Here is a 22066-nt window from a genome sequence, read left to right on the forward strand (position 1 = left end):
AGGAGACGATTGGCAGGCTTGGTCGTCACAATGTTCGACCTACCAGGTCTCGGAGGGCGGATAATCGCGCCGATCACTACTGAGCAAGGAGAAGAAGTTACTCCGGCTCAAAGGTTTGAAGGGAAGACTCCAGTATCGCGAGTCGGGGTTCGCTCTTCTGACTATTATCCCGGATCAATTTGGCCCTTCTTGGCGAATTCCTTTTCCGTCGCGAGGAAAGACTCACTCCGAAGAAATGGAGGAGCAAAAGAGCAAAAGGGAAGAAGGGGTGATGGCGAGTTGTGGGACCACACAAAAGGTAGACTTATTACGCTTCAGTAGCCGGCATGGGCTGTTATAGAGTCTCAACACAACCCTTTGACATGGTGAATCCTCTCTTCAGTAACTGTGGTGAAGTTCTCGTGAAATGTGTTGCAAGTGAAACGGGTGCTCATTGAAGCTACCTATTGAGGAGCCACCGGAATAGCGAAATCGGCTCAAGGAACCCCTTCCCTGCTTCAATTCCCACGATGCTTTCCAACGCCTGTTACCGATAGAATGTATATTCTGTAAAGTGCATGTGATCGCTGTTGTATTACAACTCCTGCTTGGGCTTGGGCTCCCTGAAGCGATATGGTCGCCGAGGATTTTCGAGAGCCCCCAAGGCCTCTGCTTGGCAATCTCTATTGAACTCGAAATTGATCAGGCGAAACTGGACAGTCACCGCATTTTGAGGGTCATCAATTGAATAGAGAGTTTGAATCTGTCGTTTCATGGCAAACCAAAGGTCTCCGTCGGATACGTGTGCAAACTCTGGGGTGTGGCGAGCCTCTGCCCAGCCCGGCAGAGGGTTGGATCCTGCTTCACTCATTTCGTCCCATGCCTGTTCAACCAAAAGCTCTCCGTCTTCTGCAAGCCAGGCTCGAGTGGTCGCAATCGTGAGTGATCTGAAGCCGTGTCTAAATTCGGCGGGTATTGTCAGTGCCGCGAGGGCTGCGCGAAGCTCAGCTCTGTGCCTCACAGGCGTGCGAAGGTCGCCGTATGGGCCCAACCTCTCTAGGCGTCCAGTAACGGCTCCTCCGAGGTGGTAGGGCTTGAAGAGGTATGCCCAGCTGCCGGTCCGGGTCTCTGGACGACAGAGGCCTTGGATGTAAATGAGAAAGTCCGTGTGGTCATGAATGTTTATAAACCGCGTTGCAAGTCGTCCACCAGCCGACTGGTATGGCCTCTCTGGGTACTCGAACTCCGGATACTGAATGCTCGGACAATCCAGTATTGGACTGATTTGCATTTTCGGACTGCGTTCGTGATCGGCAGATGAGCCATCAGAGAGTCCTGGACAGCTGTTGAGGCTCCAGTCTGATGAATCGTCATCTGACATGGGGAAATCAAGCTCTCCTTCGATATCACTCAGCGCGTCGTCATTGTTGTTAGACACATAGGGGTCTCCGAGTTCTGGACGCCGGCCAGAGTAGAAGAAGTAGATCGGTCGTCGTGCGCGTGCGAGATCGGTATCACTTGGTCCTTCCCTCGGCGGCCGGGGCATAGGCCTCAGAGATCTGAGGTACTCCGCTGCGTGGGCGTCGCGGGGCTGCGGGCAGTCAACACATTCAATTTCTCGGTGTTCCAAACATCGGATGATGAATCGAGTACCATCGCGTGGACGTCTCATCGTGTACACTTCCTAGTTCTCGACTGGGGTCCATCGGGTGTCCGATGCTCGCGTGGACGCGGAATTGCCGGCAGGGACTGACATGATGTATGTTTGTGATGGCTTTCAATAATGTATTTGCTGGTTAACTCGAAAGAGGCATCGATGAGTTGGGTTATTAGGGCAGTTGTCAAGAGAACCACTAACGGGGATGATGTTGGGAGACGAACAGAGATGGCATTTCTATTACAGAACTTGCCCGTCAAATGTTCAATCGGCATGTGTTCTTAGAAAGTCCACGGGCAGTGCCTACCTCGTGTAAGTCTCAGGGACGGCGATTACATACTCGCGATCCTTCCCAATGTGAGACCATCGCAGTTTTACACAGCTGGTGCGGCAGGTACGGGAGGTCAAGCACTTGTTAAGTTAGACTTGGGAAGTCCCATGCCAGCTCACCTATCATTGTTTCCATTCTTCAAATCTACAAACTACCCTATCATACGGAAAGGCCCATCACACGTCTAACGTCTAGCTCGAGCCTTCCATTCCTCCGATATAACTATTACGAGGGCGAGCTTGCCTACAGTTCCAAGCACGACATGACGATGGCGTCGACTCTCATCCTCACCAAGGAACAGCCCCATCTCTATCTGAAAACATTCCCGACACAGTACTCCCCTCCTCCAGCGTAGCCATCTCCACAATCCTCTTCGCCCCCAACTCAGTCGAAGCAGCGCCATGGCTAGCCAACAGATCCTTCCCCATAAACGCCGTCAGCTTCGTCTCAATCAGCCCCGGGCACACGGCATTCGCAACGCCCCCATCGCCCTTCAACACCCTAGCATAGCTGACGGCCAACATATCGACCGCAGCTTTGCTGGCATCGTACGCCTTGGCCGCGACGTCATAGAATCCCGCGCTCCCGTCCAGGGCGGCAGCCATGGGTCCCTTGGTAGAACTGACGAAGACGATGCGCGGGAACCGGGCCTTGCGGAGGAGCGGGAGGAGCGCGTCGGTCAGAACGGCGGTGCCGACGACGTTTGTGGCGAAGGTGGACGTCCACTGGTCCCGCAGTGAGAGGTTGTCGTTCATGTTAAATTGCGCGCCGGCATTGTTAACGAGGACGTCGAGCTTTCCAAAGGTTTCGGAGATGGAGGCGACCGCTGCGAGGATGTCGTTGTCGGATGTGAGATCGAGTTGGATAGCGGACGCGGATAGGCCGCGAGACGTGAGGGAGTCGGCTACCTCTTGGCCTGCTTTGAGACTACGAGACCCGATGAAGACGTGGTAGTGGTGAGCGGAAGCTAGGATATCGACAGCGGCGCGGCGGATGCCGCCGTTGGCTCCTGTGATGAGTGCGACTGTCTGGGGGTTCATGTTGCTGGGCTATTTGATGATGCGATGTGAGCGTGTTGATGAGAGAAATATGCAATACTCCTACAACCTCATCGCCTTTATATTTTAGAAGTATCGTGATACTTGGGAATGAGCTCGAATGAATCATAATGGTATTTCTGCATAGAGAAAGTAGAATTGCGAATCAACGTCTCACCAGCCTCCAGCGGTAAGCCTCAAGCTAGATGCACGGTCTTGACGCATTTGACTTATCGAGAAGAGCTCCTATTCCAAGCAATCATCCGATAAGCAGGCGTTCCGAAAGCTCTCCTTACTGCTCTGCCCGCTTGGCATCGTTGGACCGAAGGAAAATGATTGAATAGGCTTCTCTGTACACGGAAACCGAAACCGAGAACCGCTTTTATATACGTTGGGTGTAGTAGTCTTCCCGGATGACCCTTCGCCGCCGGAGCCAAGACCATGGGGATCGGACGGAGTCTCACAACTATCCGTCCGGGCTCGATCCGCTTGTGCGGCCCGCTCAGGGGCAAGATGCCGGCGATTCCAATTGGCGCTGAAGGTAATTCGCAAGTGAGAAACATCACATTTTGGAAAGAATCCAATGTAGTTGAGATTGAAATCGGGCACATGACCGCGGGATATACCTCAAGTGTGCTGTGAACCAAAAGTTCCAAAATCTGTAGTGTGCCTAGGCATGGGTGTCAAGACAGATAACCAATAATGGTGACCTCTGAAGTGAGAATGTTGACGTTGTGTCCGGTGGTCGATCCTATGTGACATACATGACGAGGCGACACGGAATATCTTGGCTGGACGCTTATGAATGAGCAACCTCTGTTGCGTCCAGTCCATCCTGGGGCCAAGGATGGACTCGATGGGCCTCGCCAGGCAACTCGAGCACCATCCTGTTCATTGCCTTCGTAGCGTCTCGTAACCGGTTCCATCGATTGAAAGGGCAGAAGAAAAAGAGTCGCATTTGCCACTATAATCGGCGGTGGGTATCTATCTAACATACTTGCTCATAAACCGCTTGTGGAAGTCGGAGCGCAGGAGATCCTATACGCAAGTCAGCAATCCCATCATCACACCAATTGCGCTCACCCATTATAGGTGTACTTGGACCAAGAGCTGAGGGGGGTGGTAAATACTCACGTTGACAAACTCCTTGCCCTTGCCCTTCTCCTCCGTTCCCCTCGCCTGGTTCTTGAAAACGACATCGTCGTCCCACCGCCTCTTCATGTTGAAATCAGGCTTATTCAACAGTGGGTTACCCAGCGCAATGTCCCTCTCCCGCGCCTCCTCCTCGACCTTGGCCCTCTCCCTCTCTTCTTTCTCCCTCTTCTCCGCCCTCTCGCGTCGAATCTTCTCCATCTCGCGCTGCAGCTCCGCCTCCTCGTCGTCGCTGTCCTCGTCACTATCGTCGTCGTCGTCATCGTCCTCTTCGTCCCCTTCCTCGTCTGAAGATGCGTCAACGTCCCGCGACTCTTCTAATATCCTCCTCCGCTTCGCTTCAAAGTCCTCTTCTGCGTCTGCTTGCGACCCGGCCTCGAGGGCACGCTTTACGCCGCCCGAGGGCGCGTCGGCATCGTCGTCTGCGGACGGGGGAGGCGCGCCGCCGTTCTTTTTGGCAAAGTGGGCAGCCTCGGCGGCGAGGAGCTCGGCTCTGAGGTCGCTAGATTCTTCATCCGCGTTGCCGCCCTGGCCTGCTTGGCGGAACTTGAGTTGGGTGTGCGCTGGGAGGAGGCGTTGGTGGTAGGCCGGGCCGCGGAGAGCTTCTTTGCCTCTGGCCTAGTATGAATTGTTAGTAAGGATAATGATGGTAGTGGGAAAAGCATAATGAAGAACGTACCGGATCGAAGGTGGGACGATGGGCGGTGGTCATCTTGGCAGGTTGCGACGGGTTGTGAGAATTGAAGATTGGTGGATGTTGAAGGAGGCTGAAGGTGTTAATCTGCAGATTGACAATCGACGTTTGGTCCCCCCAGCAAATGCATGCGACGGCGCGCAGCTGGCTGAGTGGGTCCCGCTGCAGGGGAGGCAACACTCTAAGGCTTCGACCGCCCGGCAGAATTTTTGCAAGCGCCCCACCAATGCGATTGACCTCACTGAACACCTGCAGGTGACTATCGAGTCGATGAGATTCTCAGTCTTGAAATTGCTCTCACATTTTACCAATTTCAGCCACCAAGATGCCCAGGGAAGCCGAGCCGTCAGCGAATGAGAAGGCGTTTGTCACACAAGCTCTTAAGGAGAACTTGAGACTTGATGGCCGGGAATTCGACCAATATCGAAAAGTCCAGCTCACTTTTGGCGATGAGTACGGAGTGGCCAACGTCGAACTCGGCAAGACGAGGTCAGTCAACTTATATTATTCTTACACTCGCCAGATTCAGCCTTTGCTAACATCCATCACAGAGTCCTCGTCAAAGTCTCCGCCGAAGTGACGGTGCCCTACTCAGACCGCCCCTTTGAGGGCGTCTTTCAAATCACCACCGAGCTCAGCCCCATGGCCTCCCCGGCCTTCGAGGTTAACCGGCCAACCGAGGCCGAGGTCCTCCTCTCCCGCCTCCTCGAGAAGACAGTCCGCCGCTCGGGCGCCCTCGACACGGAGTCCCTCTGCCTCGTCGCGGGCAAAAAGGTATGGTCCGTCCGCGCCGACGTCCACGTCCTCTCCCACGACGGCAACCTCACCGACGCGGCCTGTCTCGCCGTCGTCGCCGCCCTGCGCCACTTCCGCAAGCCCGACACCTCCAACGAGGGCGAGAGCCTCACCATCTTCACGCCCGCCGAGCGCGAACCAGTGCCCCTGAGCTGGCTGCACAGCCCCTTTTGCGTGACGTTCAGCTTCTACGGCGACGAGGGGGAAATTACGCTCGTCGACGCAAACTGGCTCGAGGAGCAGCTGCGGACGAGCAGCGTGACGGTCAGCCTGAACAAGCACGGCGAGATTAGCCAGATTTCCAAGCTGGGAGGCACCCCGGTCGAGGCGGTGACGCTGCTGCACTGCGGTAACGTGGCGCTGCAAAAGGCAAAGGAGTTCTCGACGATAGTGGACGAGAGGTTGGCGGACGATGCGAAGCGGAGGGACAAGGGTGGTCTCATATCAGAGCTACTCTCGGCGGAGAATGACAGAGTGGTGGACGCATAGAACACGGCCAGTCAAGCAGAGGAAGATTAACCAAAAAAATGTAAAATGATACCCAGCCAAATACGCTCTCAAAAACCCATGCTCTGCAAAAAGGAGCAAAGTGACCAACGTGGCTTCACCCGTTCGTCCCTTGACTTTGAGCCCCCAACTCCATCTACGCCCAGTCTAGAAAGAAGTTACCCGTGTACTATCATGCCTCGTAAATGACGACAAGCCAGCGACGACGTCTACCGCATCACCGGCGGCCTCGACTCCTTATTCCACTTCACCCTTGACCGCACCCACTCCACCGCCTCCTTGACGCCCGTCCCCGTCAGCGCACTAACAGGCAACACCCTCGAGTCGCGGATACTGCTCGCCTTCTCGCCCTCAAAGACCTTCTTCACAAGCCCCTCCTTGATCCTCACGACCTCGACGCAATCCTCGCGGTCCTGCTTGTTGGCCAGCACCAGGACGGGCACGCCCTCGGTCTCGGAGTGCTGCAGCACGTCCTCGAGCACGAGGCGGCACTCGTCGAGCCGCCCGGAAACGTTGTCGTGCTCGAGGTTGCCGTCGCCAATGTCGGTCGAGTCGATGATGAAGACGATGGCGTGCGCCGAGGCGTAGTAGCTCTGCCACAGGCGGCGCAGCGAGTGCTGCCCGCCGACGTCCCAGATCTTGAGGTACATGTCCGGCAGGGATATCGTCGAGACGTTTTGGCCCACCGTCGGCACCGTCTTGAGTTTCGGGTCCGGGTGCGACTCGAGGAAGAAGTGCTTGACTTGCTCGTGGAAGGTTGTCTTGCCGGCATTGTCGAGGCCGAGGAGGATGACGGAGTACTCTGTTGAAGGGGGAAGAGATTAGCTATGGAGGCTGGCCGTGGACAATGGGTTGCGGTTCATTGTGCGCGAACCTTCTTTGCTAGTAGCTAGGAGGTATAACCCCTTGGCTAGGTGATACATGGCAGGCAAATGACCGACTGGCGAGCGGCACCTGGTTTGCGGCGATTTGGACAAGCGAGGTTTTGGGAGTTCGTTTGGAGTTCGGGACAGGTGGAGGGTTTCGATGGCGGCGCAATGGGCGGGATGTGGATGGAGGAAGTGGATGGAGCTTGTCCACGCGAGCTGTAGCTCAAACTTGCGTTGGAGCTTGTGCTGGCCTGTACTCCAGCCTGTGGGCGCTGACACGCTGTCCGCTGCGTGTGTGGTGGGGGGTCATACGGGGGTTTCAGGGACCTCGAGCTAGTGGCTCCTCAGCCCTACGGCACCGGGCAGGCCCGGCTCCCTTTCTACTGCCTCCTCCACTGTTACCAAGTTCAGTATGGTTGAGGACCTTGATGTCTTACGACGCTTGCTTAAGGCAGATACTCAGATACCTCTCATTCTCCAAGTCTTGAAAGTAAGGAATTTCTGATGACAGCAACCCTCCTCTCGACACTCTTCAGCATTTACCTATCTTAAGGTCTATCGCATATCTGTTGAACTCACTTACTCACTCACTCGACCCCAGAGTGCTGCTGACGCTCAGCTCATAATCAACTCTCTCGACTTGGAAATCCCAGAAGGCCAGAAGGGACGCAAACATGGGGACAAGTCTATTCATTCATGTCTATCATGAAATCTAAACACATTCGCGAACCCAACACCCGGGAGCAGCTCCATCATCACTTACCTCACATCTTTGGCGCGGCAGTCGCATAACCCTCAACAACAGCAGTCATCAACCGGTTAGCAATAGCCGCCGGAGGAGGCAATCTCAGCCCGCCCTCCTTGTACCCCTCCGGCGCAGGCTCACCGAGCCCGCTAACCCCAAACTTGAGCGCGTCCCGCACCGTCTCGAGCGGGAACCACTGCGCGTCCTCCAGCTCGGGGTCGTTGCCGAGATCGATCGTCTCCCCGTCGGGCAGCGCCTGCGCGATGGCCCCAATCATCAAGCTCGCCGGGTACGGCCACGGCTGGCTCGAATGAATCACCACCCGGCCCACGCGCACGCCGGCCTCCTCGAGTACCTCGCGTCGGACAGACTCCTCAATGGACTCGCCCGGCTCGATGAAGCCGGCCAGCGTGCTGTACCAGTTGGGCGGGTAGCGCTTGTTTCGGCCCAGGAGCACCTTGGTGCCGTCCGAGGACACGACGGCGGCGATCATGGTCGGGTCCGTACGCGGGAAGCTGATGTTGGAGACGCCCTTGCGCGTGGCGCACTCGGCCCGCTCGCGGGGCGTGTCGGAGCCGGCGAGGTCGGTTGTGGGACACAGGCGCTTGTAGCCCGTGTTGCCCGACAGGGACGGCTGTCCGCACCCGGCGCAGAACTTGTTGCGTGTGTTCCAGTCTGCGATGGAACGGGCCTGGGCGTAGATGCCAGCTGACAATTATTCATTAGCTACTGATGTATGAACAGATTCTTATAGGAGAGTAAGATTCCTTACCGTGATCCGGCTCAAGCGTCATCGGCCTCATTCCCTCGAGGAACTTATACCCCTTGCTCGACTGAGCCTCGATAAGCTGGTTGGCGGCATCGGCGTAGGAGCCCTTGGGCGTCACATCCACAGCGAACCACGGTCGTCCCTTGAGCCCCTTGTACTCAAACGGCACCTTTGCGCTCTCCTCGAGACCCAGGAAAATGATGAGCGGCTTCGTGACCGTCGAGTCAAAGTTCTTGATCAGATCCTCCTCGGACGGCCCGAACGGGTCCTCGGTGGTGAGGGGCTTGACGTCATCGTACGAGACAAACTGCACTCTCGTCGGGGCGCTGGTGAGGGGGCTGAGGTCCTTGAGGAGCATGAATTTGGTGTCCTTTGACTGGAAGGCGGACCGGATAAAGGTGTGGTCGGTACGCAGCCAGCCGACGCGGTTGAGGACGCTGCCGGCGAAGTAGTTGACGGTCTCCCGCCCGAACTTGCGGGACAGCATAGAGTCCGGGTCGTCGACTGGTGCGGGGAGGTTCCAAGTTTGAGAACCCATGCCGAGGTTTCCTGAGGTTCTGGCTCAAGCGGGCGGTGAAGCTATCGCGGGGTCCTTGGGTGTTACGTGGGGGTTTCGGGGTGATGGGCGCCGATGTAGGATGTGTATGACGTATACTGCGTACCAAACCCAAATAAGGCAGTGAGTGCAAGTTTCTACAACAGGTTGGTGAAAAAGTATTTGAGGCTTCTAAAAGTGTGAGATATCTGAAAGACGTGCGGCAGTGACGGCGGCGGCAACGGACTGGCCCGGCTGATTAATCAGATTGACGAGGGACGGCAAAGAAAGATGGGGGACACCAGAGACGCAATGCGATGGATCTTTGGAGCTTGTCGCGGTGAATCACGACTCGCCGCTGAGCTCCGATAAATGGAGCCCCCCTCCGACAGATCCCTCCTCCCCCACACTAGGTGCGATTGAGAGATCGACTGGTCACCGAAAGGTCAGTGTCAGTGTCAGTGTTAGTGTCCGGACTTGTCACGGTATTCGGAGCTACTGGACAGCCCGTGCGTGGCAGCTGTCTGCTAGGCCTTTGCATTGGAATACGTCCATCATCATTGGGTATGGGGTGGAAGGGAAGCTTCTGACGGGGGCTCGTTGGACAGCTGTCAATGGGACATCTTAGGATGGGAGAGTGAGATGAGGATGCACTTAAGCTTATCCAATCGCCTTGGCCCCCGAAGTCGCCCACGCGGCGGTTAGATCTTGCCGAGGTGCATGGAATATGTTTAGTCATCATCGACTTCCTTTCGCCATGACATGAGAGGGAGCCGTACAGCCATACTCATGGAAACCTTGCACATTACAAGTCTTCGAATCTTCGAGGACAAGACTAGGGGTTTGATCCACTCTGCTCAACACAACCAAAGTCGGGTGGCAGAAATAGCATCCTGCTTGCTGATAGTCTTCAGCTAACATGAACATAAAGAAATAGGATCACAGTGTGGCAATATCGTGACCTTGCCTTCTGCATTGAAGTTGCTTTCTTCGCTCACCATCGACTCAAGGTATAGCAAAGGCATCCTCCACGCACATTTAATCAGTTGTTCTTCTTCTTCAAAAGCCAGGGTATAGCGCCACTTAGTGTCTGCGTTTCATTGATCTTATTTATCCTCTTCTCAACAGTAAGTACCCTTCGACGAATAGAATAGAATATCCGAACCGCCCATCAGCGACATTGCCAGTATCAACTCCACCCCCCCCCCCCCCAAGCCTTCTGATGATTCTTGGTTTAAACTCCATCAAATGACACTGGCATTGTCAGCCGAGGTGCCGGCAGAACACATCACAACACTCGGACCCACGAAAGACTTGCCATCCTAGCGTCGTCGACACCACTACAAGACGCCCGGTACTTCATTTAATGCCAATATGCCGTCTTTGAGGGCGTTTCTACCCACTTGGAACCGCCATTGTGGATCGCCATCTGATTCGATCTATCTCTTCGGTCACCCTCTATCAAGCAAGGTAATATCACCAAGTCTCTGTGGCTTCTGATAAGGAAACTGGTGAAAGAAGAGACGAGACACGTATCCAAGATGCTCGATCTCGAGCTACAGATGAAGGAAACAGACGGGACAATGTCATCCTAAACCTTTGCCCAAAACGACCCTCCCACCCTCTTCCTCTTCGCCTCCCTCGCCGAGAAAATGAACACCATCCCCAACATCAAACTACTCCCCGCAAACATCTGCGCACCCAAATACCTACCCCCCAAAGCAGACACCAACGCGCCCGCAATCGGAGGTCCCGTCAACACGCTCACGCTCACAATCGTAAACACCATGCCGATGCGCGCCCCCTGCTTCCTCGGATCGGCCGTCAGCGACGCCAGCGCGGAGGGGAAGAGCGCCTGGATGCCGCCCAGTGCGATACCGCTCAACGCAGCCCAGACGTAGAGACCCACCCGCGAGGAGGAGGAGGCGATGGGCAGCGCCGCCCAGCAGTACGCCAGCACTGCGGCGGCACCGGCGGTGGGGACGAACATTGTCAGGTTGCCGACGCGGTCTGCGAGGCTGTTGAGGACGAGGCGGCCGAGGATGCCGACGCCGTTTGCGATTATGAGGAGGTCGAGGGATGTGTCGTAGGAGGCGCCTTGGATGTCGCGGGCGTAGGCTGCGAGGAAGAAGAAGACGATGTAGGACGCCCAGAAGCACTGTCCAGTTCCAACAGAGGTTAACATTCGTTTGAAGTCAGGGGTTGAGTACTTTGGTGGCTGGACCAGGAAGAGACGAAGGATTCTTTAGGAAACCAACGTACCAAAGATGCCCCCACGGCATAGAACGTATACTCCAACTCCCTGAACGCCGCCCACTCCAGCAAGCTCCCCGTCTTGCGAGGCGGCACCCTCGGCTTCAGACAAGACAAGGCGGTAAACAGCGCAGCGGCCTGGATGAACCCGAGCGTCCTCATCGTCCAGCCGAACCCGGCACGCGGCAACATCTCCCGAATGACAACGGGAAACACCACGCCGCCCGCTCCGCTCCCGCAGGCCGTAATCCCGATGGCGAAGGCGCGCCGCTTGGCAAAGTACGTCGAGACGAGGGCGACCGCGGGACAGAAGAGGCACCCGTTGCCCAGGCCGACGCAGACCCCCTGCGCGAGCAGGAGCTGCCAGTACCGCGTGCAGGCCGAGGCCGCCAGGGTGCCCGCGACGACGAGGACGGAGCCGGCTGCCGCGACGGGGCGGAAGTAGCCCGCGTCCGTGAGGCGGCCGGTGAAGGTGCCTATGGAGAAGAGGAGGAAGATCTCGACGGAGCCGATCCAGGATATGTCCGAGGGGCTGCGGTCGAGGGTTTGGACGTAGTAGCTCTGGAAGGCGCCAAAGGAGTTGATCATGCCCCTGACATCGTTCCTTGTTAGTTATTCGGTTGAGAAAGGTTTCGGTTTCTAGGATCATACCATGTATTCATCACGACGAGAAAGGTGCCAAAGACTGTTCAATATGGGGAAGGTGAGTAAATGGAGCATTCTCAGTACAGAAACCTTTGGTCTTGATACAACTTACCACACAACCAAGCTCTTAATCCGCCATCGGGTGGCGGTCCAGGGGTTATGGTCGATCGTGAGGTGACTCTACTCGCAATACGACTTGTGACACGGTCAACTACATCAGTTGACTGGTTGGGCAAGCTGTTGTCCTCGCTCTGATGATACGTTTTATACGTGGTAGAATCCCTATGGCTGTCGGGCTCGGTCGATTCCAATTGCAGCCTACCCTTGACGCCGTGATCCTCGGGGCCACTCGCTTCGAAGTTCTTCTCGTTGCTATCAGACCCGGCGGGGCTACTGGTTGTCGTGTTGAACATTGTTCTTCGTTGAAAGCTGTCGTTCTCTGAGCCCTGGAGTTCAAAGTGCCTGTACTCGAGGCAAACGAATAATAATCACTTCTGAGAGTTTCGTCAGAAAACTCGACGGGGGATGTGGAAAACCCTCTCGGAGGGGTACACTGAGCTTCTCTTCCCAAGAACCGAGGATAATTCACCGGCAACTGACACCCGCTCCTGTGGCCCAAATTGGTCAGCAGAAACCCACGCCAACTGCGGGATTCCTTTCCCCTTTGAGCAATCTGCCTTGCATTTCGATGACAAATTTGGGTCACAGATAGCGCGATCGCTACGACATGTACTCGAGTTCTAAGAGCACCCCTCTGCCCTGAGTTCTAACACTGTGTCATCTGTATTGACTTTCGGACTGTACACGAGAATCAATAAGGTAACAGCATTTATGTTACTGTTTGTCTGATCCTTGTATTGTGTCTCTTGACTAAGAGGCATTGTCGCTTAGGAGGTAGCAGCGCCAGCGTCATTAGTCAGCACGATCGTTCATTGCACAATCTCACCACCAAATTGCCAAGTGCCCAGCCACATTCATCTTCCCTTACGTATCTCTCTATCCTGACAGGCGCTCTCAAAAATCCAGCAGTGGCTACACACATTTGGTCTCTCACCAAGAAGATCCTATACCACTCTCTCCCACAGCGTATCCGGATATACATAAAAAGCGAAGTCATGGACAACGACGAAAGCAGGGAGCCGCCGAGGAAACGTCTACGTTCAGCACAGCCAACTCGTCGCGGGAGGTCTCGTGGTGCGCGTGGTGGCTCCGCGAACCCCAATACTGCCAGAAAAGAGTCGGGTGAACTCGATCATCTACCAACAGAAGAACAAGCACTGGAGCCTGAAAGCTCAGTTGACCCGCGAGCGCTTCCTATCCCCGCTGCTCTGGAACGATACAAAGCTTGGAAAGGTAAGAAAGTTGAAATACATCCGAAGCTTGATAGTCTACCTACTAACAACGATATCGGGTAAAAAGAAGCCGGGGCACAGCACGATGAATTCTGCTTCATTTGCCGGCAGACTAAGGGTCTCACCTACTGCATCACTTGCAAGAGGTCGTATCACGAGTCCTGCAGGCCCGAAGAGAGCACTTACTCTGTCGTTGAGGGCAACAGTTGCTTCTTTTGCGAAGTGTGCGTGCACCGGAACTGGCACAAAGATCCCCCGTTTCTAATGCCGGAGATGCGGCCTTTGGCTGCTTCTTCATCATCATCGGCCCCTGTGGAGGCAGCTGAGGCAACGGGAGCTACACCCTCAACTAATGACACGGGTCGGCAAGATCTATCAAATTCGCACCAAGTTCGCCAGAATCAAGAGACAAATAGGACAACCGAGGCGTCGAAAGACACGCCCAGTACGTCCGCCAGGAGGACTCGTACCGCCAAAGCATCCCCTTCCGCTGCGAGAGAGGAAACAGCCGCAGCCGCTTCATCAAGCACCACCCGCACCGGAATCGCCCCCCTACCTCCGCAGACAACTTCAACAGCAGCAACCTCACGGGATGACCCGCCCCGTACCAGCACATCCACAGCACGGGCACCAGCCGCGCGCAAATCCCGCTACACGACCCTCCCAACAGACGTCGACGCCGCGCTTCGGCTCCTATACGCCGAGCTCGAGACAGCGCACGAGCTCCGGCACAAGGTCGGCGACGTCGAGGGCCAGGTCGCGCAGATGCAGCGGGAGCTACACCTGCGCAACAGCGAGCTCGCGCTGGCCAGGCGGGCGGCGGACGTGGGCCGCGTCTCGGCGTCGGAGATGGAGCAGCTTAGGGCGCAGGCTGCGCTGGGGGAGAAGGCTGTTGAGGAGGCGGCTGGGTTGAGGGCGGAAAATGGGAGCTTGCGCGCCGAGCTGGAGACGAGTCGGGAGAGGCTTGTTGAGAGCGAGCGGGCGCTGGAGGAGTGGAAGCGGAAGCTCTCGGCGTTGATGTCGTAGTAGGTAGGGCGGGAGGCGTGGGGGTTTCGTGTGATGCTTTCATGTGGTTGGTGTGCCTTACCGAAATTTGTAATCAAAACCTGTGTACAGATATTCAGGGGGAGGGTTTTTAAAGACCAAGGAGAGGTACGGGTATGGATGTGGGAGTGCCTCATAACTCATGATTAAGCAGACCAATCCCACCATGTTGGTCTGCTCCTGATCCGGGGTTGTGGATGGGGGACTTTGGGGACTGGTCTTGACCGTTCGTGTCGAGCGCGCCGTAGATTCCTGCATGACGAAGTCAAATCCTGGCGAGGCAAACGAGATTCGTATATTACCGGGCTCTTTGAGGAGTACTTATCTCGCACACTGTGTCGAGGGGTTTCCGGCCGAAGGCGCGGACGCCGGAACCGTCCCTGATAACAAGAACCACTTTGCTGACCAATTTCACCAGACGTGGGGAGGTGCGGGCTGTTTCTACGTCAACACCATTTGTTCCTCGTACACCCCAAAAATCATGGGGGTGAAGTTGCGCTTGCATCATAAAGTCGTATTCAATTCCACCGAGAGTCCGTTCCCGGTCCAGGTTTAGATTGAGGAGTCGTCTATTATGACCGAGCCCGCTTTGGTCTTGCGAGATTGGTCATCCCACTTTGCTACCCCGCGGTAAGCGTGATTGTGACGGCCTCTGTGTGAGACGATTCTTGGGCATGATCTGTACACGTATACGTGTTGCCGTGGTCAGAGTGAGGGGTGGAGGGATAAGAAAATCCGATTCACATAGGGTGAAGCAGGTGTACTGCATATGTTAACCGGGTCCTGCTCGGGACGTTCATCTAATCGGCGGGAGTTTTGTTGGCTGTGGTGTGTCACTGTGCCAGAGCCCATACGCCCACTCCAAGTCTGAAATTTGTCATCCGTCGTTCGACGCAGCTGGATGGTTATCGCCACCCTCTTGCTTCCTCATCTCATATAAAGAGTCTCATTAGGTCTGGTCTGATGCTTGGAGTTGGAGCATGCCCTTGAATTCCGCAGCAGTCCGAATCCAGGTTTCCAAAATTCTCAAACTTATGTATCCATACCAAACAACATCATCACCATGGCCACCCCCTCCACAGCAATCGTCCTCGTGGACCCCTACAACGAATTCCTCCACCACGAGGGCAAAATCTACCCGTCCGTAAAAGAATCCCTCGAGGCGACGGGCACAAACGATAACCTGCGCACCCTCGTCGCCGCGGCGCGCAAGCAAAAGATGCCCATCTTTTACGCCCTGCACAAGACGTGGAAGGAGGGAAACTATGCCGGGTGGACGCACCTCACGCCCTCGCACAAGGGTCTGGCGGCCGCCAAGGGCATCGCGGAGGGCAGCTGGGGCGCGGAGATCTTGGAGGGGCTTGAGCCGGATGTGGTGAGGAACGGGGACGTTGTTGCGAGCCGGCATTGGAATAATAGGTGAGGCTGTTGCGAGGGGGTATTGAGGGCCTTGGTCCAAGGCATCGAATATTGATGTGTTACAGCGGGTTTGCCAATACCGATTTGAACTATCAGTTGCGATAGAGGGGTGTTACACACCTCGTTATGGCAGGCATGATTGCCAATACCTGTCTTGAATCCACGGCGCGGGACGCGAGAGAGCTGTAAGTGGACATTGGGCGGAAGAAACAACTATTTGAGGAGAGGGTATGAACTGACAATGCGTGCTTCGATGGATGCGCAGTGGCTTCCATGTTACCCTTTTGTGAGTGCCCCAAGGCGTTGCAGTGTGTGTAAGTAGTCTTCTTTTGCTGACAAAAGGTACACAGATCCGATGCGACTGCTGGCTTCAGCACTGAGGCGAAGGATGCCGCGACGAACCTCATCTGGCCGTTGATTGTGGAGAATGTCACGACGGTTAGAGACTGGGTTCTTGAGAGTGAGTCCAAGGCCTGAGGTAGTCGCATAGACTGATTCATGGGTTGGATGTGATAAAATATGCAGTGATGAGCTAGCAAAACGACTGCAATAAGACATCATTCAAATAGGTGCCCAGTGTTCGTGCCAGTTTGGAGGTGGGAAAGGTGCAGACAGCGACAGCCAAATTGGTCAGCAACAAGATGGTGAAGGTTCGTACCTCTGATTAGGTAAGGTGATGCCTGTCTTTGACCTTCCGTCCAGTGGAGACGAGTCCAAATCCGAGCTTGCGCCGGGGTTGAAACTAATCCTCCGAACCAAATTACGATCTTTCGATATAGGTACTTCAGGTAAGTTTCCACCGCGAGGAAATCTGGTTAAGATTCGGCAACGAGGAGGTAACGCAAGACGCCTCAGCTGACGGCACTCCCTTAACATCAGATACACGTGGTGTAAAGTGTGAAGAAGGCCTACCTGAAAGTTAGGCGAAGCTGACATGCACACCCGGACAGCTTGAGCAAAACCCAAGGGCGGCCAGCTAGGTAAGGTACCTGGCGCTGAAAAAAAGTGGGCGTTTCAGCGCATGGTTAGCGCTCGATTCCCCCGCATTTTGGATTCCCTCTTCCGGCTTGGTCAGTGACGTCGTGGCCAGTCGCTAAAATCCCAGCTGAGAGAAAACTTGCCAGCGCACGTGGACTCGGATGGCGCGAGCGGCGACCGAAGAAGAGAAAAAAAAGGGCCCTGCAAATTAGGTGGTGGTGACTTTCGCGAATGCAGATGTCTCTCATTCCAGGTGGCATGCATACGGAAAAAAAAAAGTCTTTCCTACTTTCATCGTCAGATTTCGGGAGGGACAGACCAGAAAAACTTCTTCCTCCATCTTTTTTCATTGCCCCAAACCCCATCGTTGCTGGTGCGTCTTGCATGAGCGCTCACCTGGCATTTTGTTTGTAGAATTCATCTCCATCTAGTCGTTTAATCTTTCTTTGTTCTAGAATATCTCTCTTCAACTCTTATAGCTTGCATCCACCGATACCTACCCTTCTCTCCCCTTTCATTGATCCTCTCTGGTCGTCGCATTGCCCACCCCCCCCTCCGAAATCGCATCATGGCGCCCCCTACCGCACCGCTCAACCTCGACGTCGAGGCCATATCTGGCATTTGCGGGTAAGCATGACTTTTCGCAGTCCCGTTACCAAATCCATCAATTGCATTCCTCAATGGCTCACACAATGCGCATAGCTCCATCTCAATCGCCTGCTGGGTCGTCGTCTTCTCCCCCCAGATCCTCGAGAACTTCCGCCGCGGCAGCGCAGACGGTCTCTCTCTGCAGTTCATCATCGTCTGGCTCGCCGGCGATGTCTTCAACATCCTGGGCGCCGTCCTCCAGGGCGTCCTCCCTACCATGGTGAGTCACCTACACCAGAAAGAGAACCCCTTGCCCAACGTCCCTGCCCCAGCCTACCTTCGCCACTGCGTGAGAACCCCGGCTGACGCTATGACTCCTCACCCCTTAGATCATCCTCGCCATCTACTACACCATTGCCGATATGGTCCTCCTGGCCCAGTGCTTCTACTACAGGGGCTTCACCTGGAAAGACGAGGTCGTGCCCCCGGCCCCGAAGCCGCGCAACCGCACCGGCGAACCGAACGAGCGCACCGGCCTCCTCCCCAACCCCATTGTCGACCGCGAGCGCCGCGGCTCAGACTGGTCCAACCTCTCCCCCGCCGTACCCATGCGCCCCGAAAGCGGTGTCGGCGGCAGCGCCGCCCCGGCCCCTCCCCCGCGACCGTCCACCGCGCTCCAGGCCGTCGCCTGGAACACCACCGCCGTCCTCATGGTCTGCGCCGCCGGCGTCGTCGGCTGGTTCCTGAGCCGCAAGTACTCCCCGCACGCCGAGGAACCGGGCAACCACCACCAGCCCAACGACGACGACGACACCACCCTGACCTTCAACACCCTCGGCCAGGTCTTTGGCTGGCTCTGCGCCGTCTTCTACCTCGGCTCCCGCCTGCCCCAGCTCCTCCTCAACTACCGCCGCAAGTCCACCGAGGGCGTGAGCATGCTCTTCTTCCTCTTCGCGTGCCTCGGCAACCTGACGTACGTCCTGAGCATCTTCGCCTACGACCCGCGTTGCAAGCATGACGAGTGCGCGCCGGGCGAGGCGAGCGCTATCTACGGCCGTTACATGCTCGTCAACCTGAGCTGGTTGGCGGGCAGTCTGGGGACGTTGTTGCTTGATATGGGCATCTTTGCGCAGTACTTCATGTACCGGACCGACGAGTTTGCGAGTGATGACGAAGAGGAGGGTGATGATGAGAGCATTGATGAGGACCAGTGGGATCAGCGGCCGCTGCTTGCTCGCGGTGACTCTGTTTACCCGTGAGAGGGGCATTTTCTCTTTGTTGCTATTTTTGAAGAATCGCATTTGTGACTTTTTCTCTTTTTATCTAAGGCGTCTTTGATACACGGAAAAAAAGGGTTGGTGGTCATTGTTTTACTATAAAAGTGTCTATCGCATTACAGGATCAAGAATCAAGAGACTTGGGATAAAAAGGTGGTTACTTGACCGCTACGGAAAATAAAAAAGGGGAAAGGGGTAAGGGGGCAGCTCAAGAAAGATATATGTTGGCTGTTGTATCATACCTTAGAGGCAGCAGCCTTGGGAATCGCATGCGAGATCGCAACAAGGCTAGATCTACAAGTCATTCCTTTCACCTTTCACCTTTCACCTTTCACGGTGGCCTCTTCATTTTGCAAGCTGAAGACACCATTTGCTACCAACAAACACAAACGTTGGATCCATCATCCTCTATCCAACTCCTTGATTCTTCCAACCTCGGCGACGACCATCTCACAACCACCCAAGCCTCTTACACACAAACGTAGCACCCCCCACGAAGGCCGTAACCCCCGTAAACACAATCAACGTCCCGTACCCGCTCCCGTACCCAAACCCAGCCTCCCCAGCCCACGGCTTCCCCTGCACCAACACCCCGCTCAACGGTCCCGAAATCACATTCCCGACCCCGCGCCCGGCCGCCAACATGCCAAACACCATGATCGGGTCGACGCCCCTCCCGCGCTCCCTCTCGTGCTCCGTCACCGTCTTCATGATCCCCGGCCAGGCGGACGTGTACGCGCCCGCGAAGAGGCCGTACACCACGCAGAAGAGGTACAGCACCCCCAGGTTCAGCGAAAGGCCCCACAGCAAGAACGTCCCGACGGTGGCGCCGGCGCTGGCGAGGGCCAGGCACGACGGCGCGGACCAGCGGTCGACCAGGGTCCCCATCGCCACGCAGCCGACGACGGAGGCGACGTTGATGAGGAGGATGGTGAGGGCCGACGCGTAGGGGGACGCGCCGAGCGTGGATTGGGCGTAGGAGGGGAGGTAGATCCCCGGTAGGAAGAAGCCCAGGGCCTCGATTGTGTTTGCGGCCTGGTGTAGGAGGAAGGGGCGGGAGAGGAGGAAGCGCATGTTGTTGAACGGGCGCGCGTGCGTTGCGTCCGCTGACGATGTCGTCGTCGCCGTCGTCGTAGACACCGGCACGCGCGGCTTGATGAAGAAGGCCAGCGGCGCGGTGAGGGCGAAGAGTAGCCCGGACCAGAGGCGGAGGGTGGTGCGGAAACCGAGGGTGCCGAGGAGGTATTCCATTAGTAAGGGGAGCAAGACGCCGGCGAGGCCGGTGCCGGACCACATTATGCCGTAGGCGAAGCCCTTGCGGCGGACGAACCACTGGTCGATGTAGACTATGCAGGGCATGTACGTGATGCCGCCGCCGATGGCGTAGAGGATGCCCTGGGTTACGATGAGGTGGGGTACCGTGGTGGAGAAGGAGGAGGTTGCGAGGGCGATGCACATGATGAGGAGGCCTGCGATGGGGGCGTAGCGGGTTTGGCGGGGGTAGAGGCGGAGGAGGGCGGTTTGGATGGGTCCGCCTAGGTACATTATTCCCTTTGTCAAGATGTCAGTTTGGTCCGGGTTGTGGCTCCTTGCTCGAGATTTCGAGAGGAGAAAGGGAGGGTGTCAGCAAGAAGAGTGAGTGAAAGGGGGATGGGGGTTACCATGGCGCAGGTACCGATGACGGCAATGTTAGGCTGCCCAGCGAACGGCGGGCTCGTGGAGTAGTAGTTCTGAAAGACGCCAAAGGCAAAGGGGAACCCCCAGACGAGCATCTCGACGGCGAAGCAAGCGGCCAAGAAGAGCCAGGCCCGCTTTCCGCCGTCGACGGGCGGGAGGGAGGAGAACTCCTGGCTCGCGCTGTGGGCGTCGTGGAGGACACCATCGGCGGCGACGCCGTTCTCGTCGCCGCTGCTTCTTCTGCTGGTGCCGGACTCTGTTGCGGCGGTGGTGTACCGGTCGCGCGTCGTCGAGACTGCCGCTTTCGAGGATTCCGGGATCGGGACCGTGGCCCCGGTGTGCGGGGTGAGGTATTGGAGCTCCGTTTGCGAGGTAGACATGGTCGCGACTTTTTACTATACCACGTATCTCATAAAACAAGGAATTGATGCTTCCGGGTAGTCTCGTTCTCAATTCACCGGCTACAGAAACGAGAAAAGAGACGTAGTTGGCTGTTGGGAGTAAAGCTTACTACCGGCGCCTTTTAAGCTTGAAGTTGTTGATCGGCCGGGGGCGGGGCGGGGAGACTAAGGTCGTCTCGGCGGGGAATCCACTCTACGCCCTCCGATTGACTCGCTGACAAGGGATGACGGGCGGCTGGGCTAAATCTACTAATGTTGGTTCTAGAAGGCGTACGCCGATGCGCGACAGAGAATCAGGGTCTTTATTGTAGGTTTGAGCTATGAGCTGTATGCACAAATATTTGAATTGCAATGGTTGAATTGATCGTCACTGCTCGATCTGCCGTCTACTCGCAATCTCCCTGTGCTTATTGACCCGACAGCTCTTGTTCTTCGAGACAAGGGGGGTTGTCAATTTTTGCCAAATGATTACTGATCTCACTGGTTTAGGAAGTATTCTCGAGGTGCTGCCGTTAGAACGATGATACACGAGCGCTGGCCTGGGAGATCTTTTAGCCTGCAATGTCAGCGGCACCTCAGGTTCCATCTGGCGATTTGCTTCCTCCCGAGACACTCCCGTCTCCTTCGGTTTTCGGGCACACCGGCGCCGTGAGACCCGCTGACCGGCACCGGCTCCGAACCCGCCGAACGCCGGCCGTCACTTTGACATGCCCCCGTTCTGCCCGCTTGAGGCTCCGATGGTCGGGGACTCTGCAGTCAGCCTTGCGAAGCATGCCCCTCAACAAAGTCTGCCCGATCCCCTGCATATCTCGGCAAAGATATGCGTACTCTTCACCGCAGACCAAAGAGATTTATCGGCAAATCAGGCCGATGAATCCCATCTATGGAAGGAAACTGCGTACGGGGACTCCACCGCCGCAACTCCTTTTTCGTACCTGATACGGGTTTAAGGTACGGTCACACAGCCCCTAGGCTCGTCGTGGAAGGTCAAGCAGGCAGTGAACATCCAAACAAGCTGCATCTTCAGTCCAACCCTCAGACGTACTGCACGCTACGCCTCGCAACCTTCCCATTAGACTCTCCATCGAATGTGTCACCGTTTCGAATTGGGGACACAAAATCCCATCAATCCCTTTCTAGGCTTCTACTTAAATCCCAGCACATACCTCCCCTTGCCCGCGTTTTTCTCTCGGCGGCGGCAAGAATGTCCCCAAAACATCCTTCGCTACGACGCCAGAAGCAGAATGTCTCCCCTGAATCGTTTTGTTCGTCTGAGCCTCTGAAGTGACGGGTAGAACACGAAACCGCTCGAGCCGAGGCTGATTGGGCGGAAGGGGAAGAGCCTGAGGGAGGGGGGATCAT

The 22066-nt window shown here is 56.1% G+C and overlaps 11 protein-coding genes across 11 annotated transcripts; 4 read left to right on the forward strand and 7 right to left on the reverse strand.

Annotated features, from left to right (window-relative positions):
* Nucleotides 1-574: 574 nt before the first annotated feature.
* CABS01_00309 (RNase H domain-containing protein) lies at nucleotides 575-1651 on the reverse strand (the record flags this gene model as incomplete). The annotated part of the gene is made up of 1 exon (XM_060533691.1): nucleotides 575-1651. The coding sequence occupies one exon, from the start codon at nucleotides 1649-1651 to the stop codon at nucleotides 575-577; it is 1077 nt and encodes a 358-aa protein (XP_060406205.1).
* Nucleotides 1652-2254: 603 nt separating this feature from the next.
* Nucleotides 2255-3007, reverse strand: CABS01_00310 (short-chain dehydrogenase; the record flags this gene model as incomplete). Its single annotated transcript, XM_060533692.1, has 1 exon — nucleotides 2255-3007. One exon carries the CDS (start codon nucleotides 3005-3007, stop codon nucleotides 2255-2257), a length of 753 nt encoding a protein of 250 aa, XP_060406206.1.
* Nucleotides 3008-3988: 981 nt separating this feature from the next.
* Nucleotides 3989-4868, reverse strand: CABS01_00311 (Cwf15/Cwc15 cell cycle control protein; the record flags this gene model as incomplete). Its single annotated transcript, XM_060533693.1, has 3 exons — nucleotides 3989-4042; nucleotides 4139-4774; nucleotides 4836-4868. 3 exons carry the CDS (start codon nucleotides 4866-4868, stop codon nucleotides 3989-3991), a joined length of 723 nt encoding a protein of 240 aa, XP_060406207.1.
* Nucleotides 4869-5175: 307 nt separating this feature from the next.
* Nucleotides 5176-6134, forward strand: CABS01_00312 (3' exoribonuclease family protein; the record flags this gene model as incomplete). The annotated part of the gene is made up of 2 exons (XM_060533694.1): nucleotides 5176-5339; nucleotides 5402-6134. 2 exons carry the CDS (start codon nucleotides 5176-5178, stop codon nucleotides 6132-6134), a joined length of 897 nt encoding a protein of 298 aa, XP_060406208.1.
* A 227-nt stretch (nucleotides 6135-6361) lies between these two features.
* Nucleotides 6362-7075, reverse strand: CABS01_00313 (ADP-ribosylation factor family protein; the record flags this gene model as incomplete). The annotated part of the gene is made up of 2 exons (XM_060533695.1): nucleotides 6362-6954; nucleotides 7027-7075. The coding sequence occupies 2 exons, from the start codon at nucleotides 7073-7075 to the stop codon at nucleotides 6362-6364; spliced, it is 642 nt and encodes a 213-aa protein (XP_060406209.1).
* Nucleotides 7076-7785: 710 nt separating this feature from the next.
* Nucleotides 7786-9073, reverse strand: CABS01_00314 (NUDIX domain-containing protein; the record flags this gene model as incomplete). Its single annotated transcript, XM_060533696.1, has 2 exons — nucleotides 7786-8474; nucleotides 8539-9073. 2 exons carry the CDS (start codon nucleotides 9071-9073, stop codon nucleotides 7786-7788), a joined length of 1224 nt encoding a protein of 407 aa, XP_060406210.1.
* Nucleotides 9074-10661: 1588 nt separating this feature from the next.
* On the reverse strand, nucleotides 10662-12381 carry CABS01_00315 (riboflavin transporter MCH5; the record flags this gene model as incomplete). Its single annotated transcript, XM_060533697.1, has 4 exons — nucleotides 10662-11228; nucleotides 11333-11915; nucleotides 11975-12008; nucleotides 12081-12381. 4 exons carry the CDS (start codon nucleotides 12379-12381, stop codon nucleotides 10662-10664), a joined length of 1485 nt encoding a protein of 494 aa, XP_060406211.1.
* A 702-nt stretch (nucleotides 12382-13083) lies between these two features.
* Nucleotides 13084-14855, forward strand: CABS01_00316 (uncharacterized protein; the record flags this gene model as incomplete). The annotated part of the gene is made up of 3 exons (XM_060533698.1): nucleotides 13084-13321; nucleotides 13388-14333; nucleotides 14783-14855. The coding sequence occupies 3 exons, from the start codon at nucleotides 13084-13086 to the stop codon at nucleotides 14853-14855; spliced, it is 1257 nt and encodes a 418-aa protein (XP_060406212.1).
* A 572-nt stretch (nucleotides 14856-15427) lies between these two features.
* Nucleotides 15428-16260, forward strand: CABS01_00317 (uncharacterized protein; the record flags this gene model as incomplete). The annotated part of the gene is made up of 3 exons (XM_060533699.1): nucleotides 15428-15783; nucleotides 16049-16069; nucleotides 16134-16260. The coding sequence occupies 3 exons, from the start codon at nucleotides 15428-15430 to the stop codon at nucleotides 16258-16260; spliced, it is 504 nt and encodes a 167-aa protein (XP_060406213.1).
* Nucleotides 16261-17329: 1069 nt separating this feature from the next.
* Nucleotides 17330-18608, forward strand: CABS01_00318 (uncharacterized protein; the record flags this gene model as incomplete). The annotated part of the gene is made up of 3 exons (XM_060533700.1): nucleotides 17330-17388; nucleotides 17464-17629; nucleotides 17739-18608. The coding sequence occupies 3 exons, from the start codon at nucleotides 17330-17332 to the stop codon at nucleotides 18606-18608; spliced, it is 1095 nt and encodes a 364-aa protein (XP_060406214.1).
* Nucleotides 18609-19076: 468 nt separating this feature from the next.
* CABS01_00319 (major facilitator superfamily transporter) lies at nucleotides 19077-20683 on the reverse strand (the record flags this gene model as incomplete). The annotated part of the gene is made up of 2 exons (XM_060533701.1): nucleotides 19077-20177; nucleotides 20288-20683. The coding sequence occupies 2 exons, from the start codon at nucleotides 20681-20683 to the stop codon at nucleotides 19077-19079; spliced, it is 1497 nt and encodes a 498-aa protein (XP_060406215.1).
* Nucleotides 20684-22066: the final 1383 nt, after the last annotated feature.

The sequence above is a fragment of the Colletotrichum abscissum genome (assembly GCF_030869225.1).
Source record: "Colletotrichum abscissum strain IMI 504890 chromosome Unknown Scaffold_1.1, whole genome shotgun sequence".
NCBI classification, from domain to species: domain Eukaryota; kingdom Fungi; phylum Ascomycota; class Sordariomycetes; order Glomerellales; family Glomerellaceae; genus Colletotrichum; species Colletotrichum abscissum.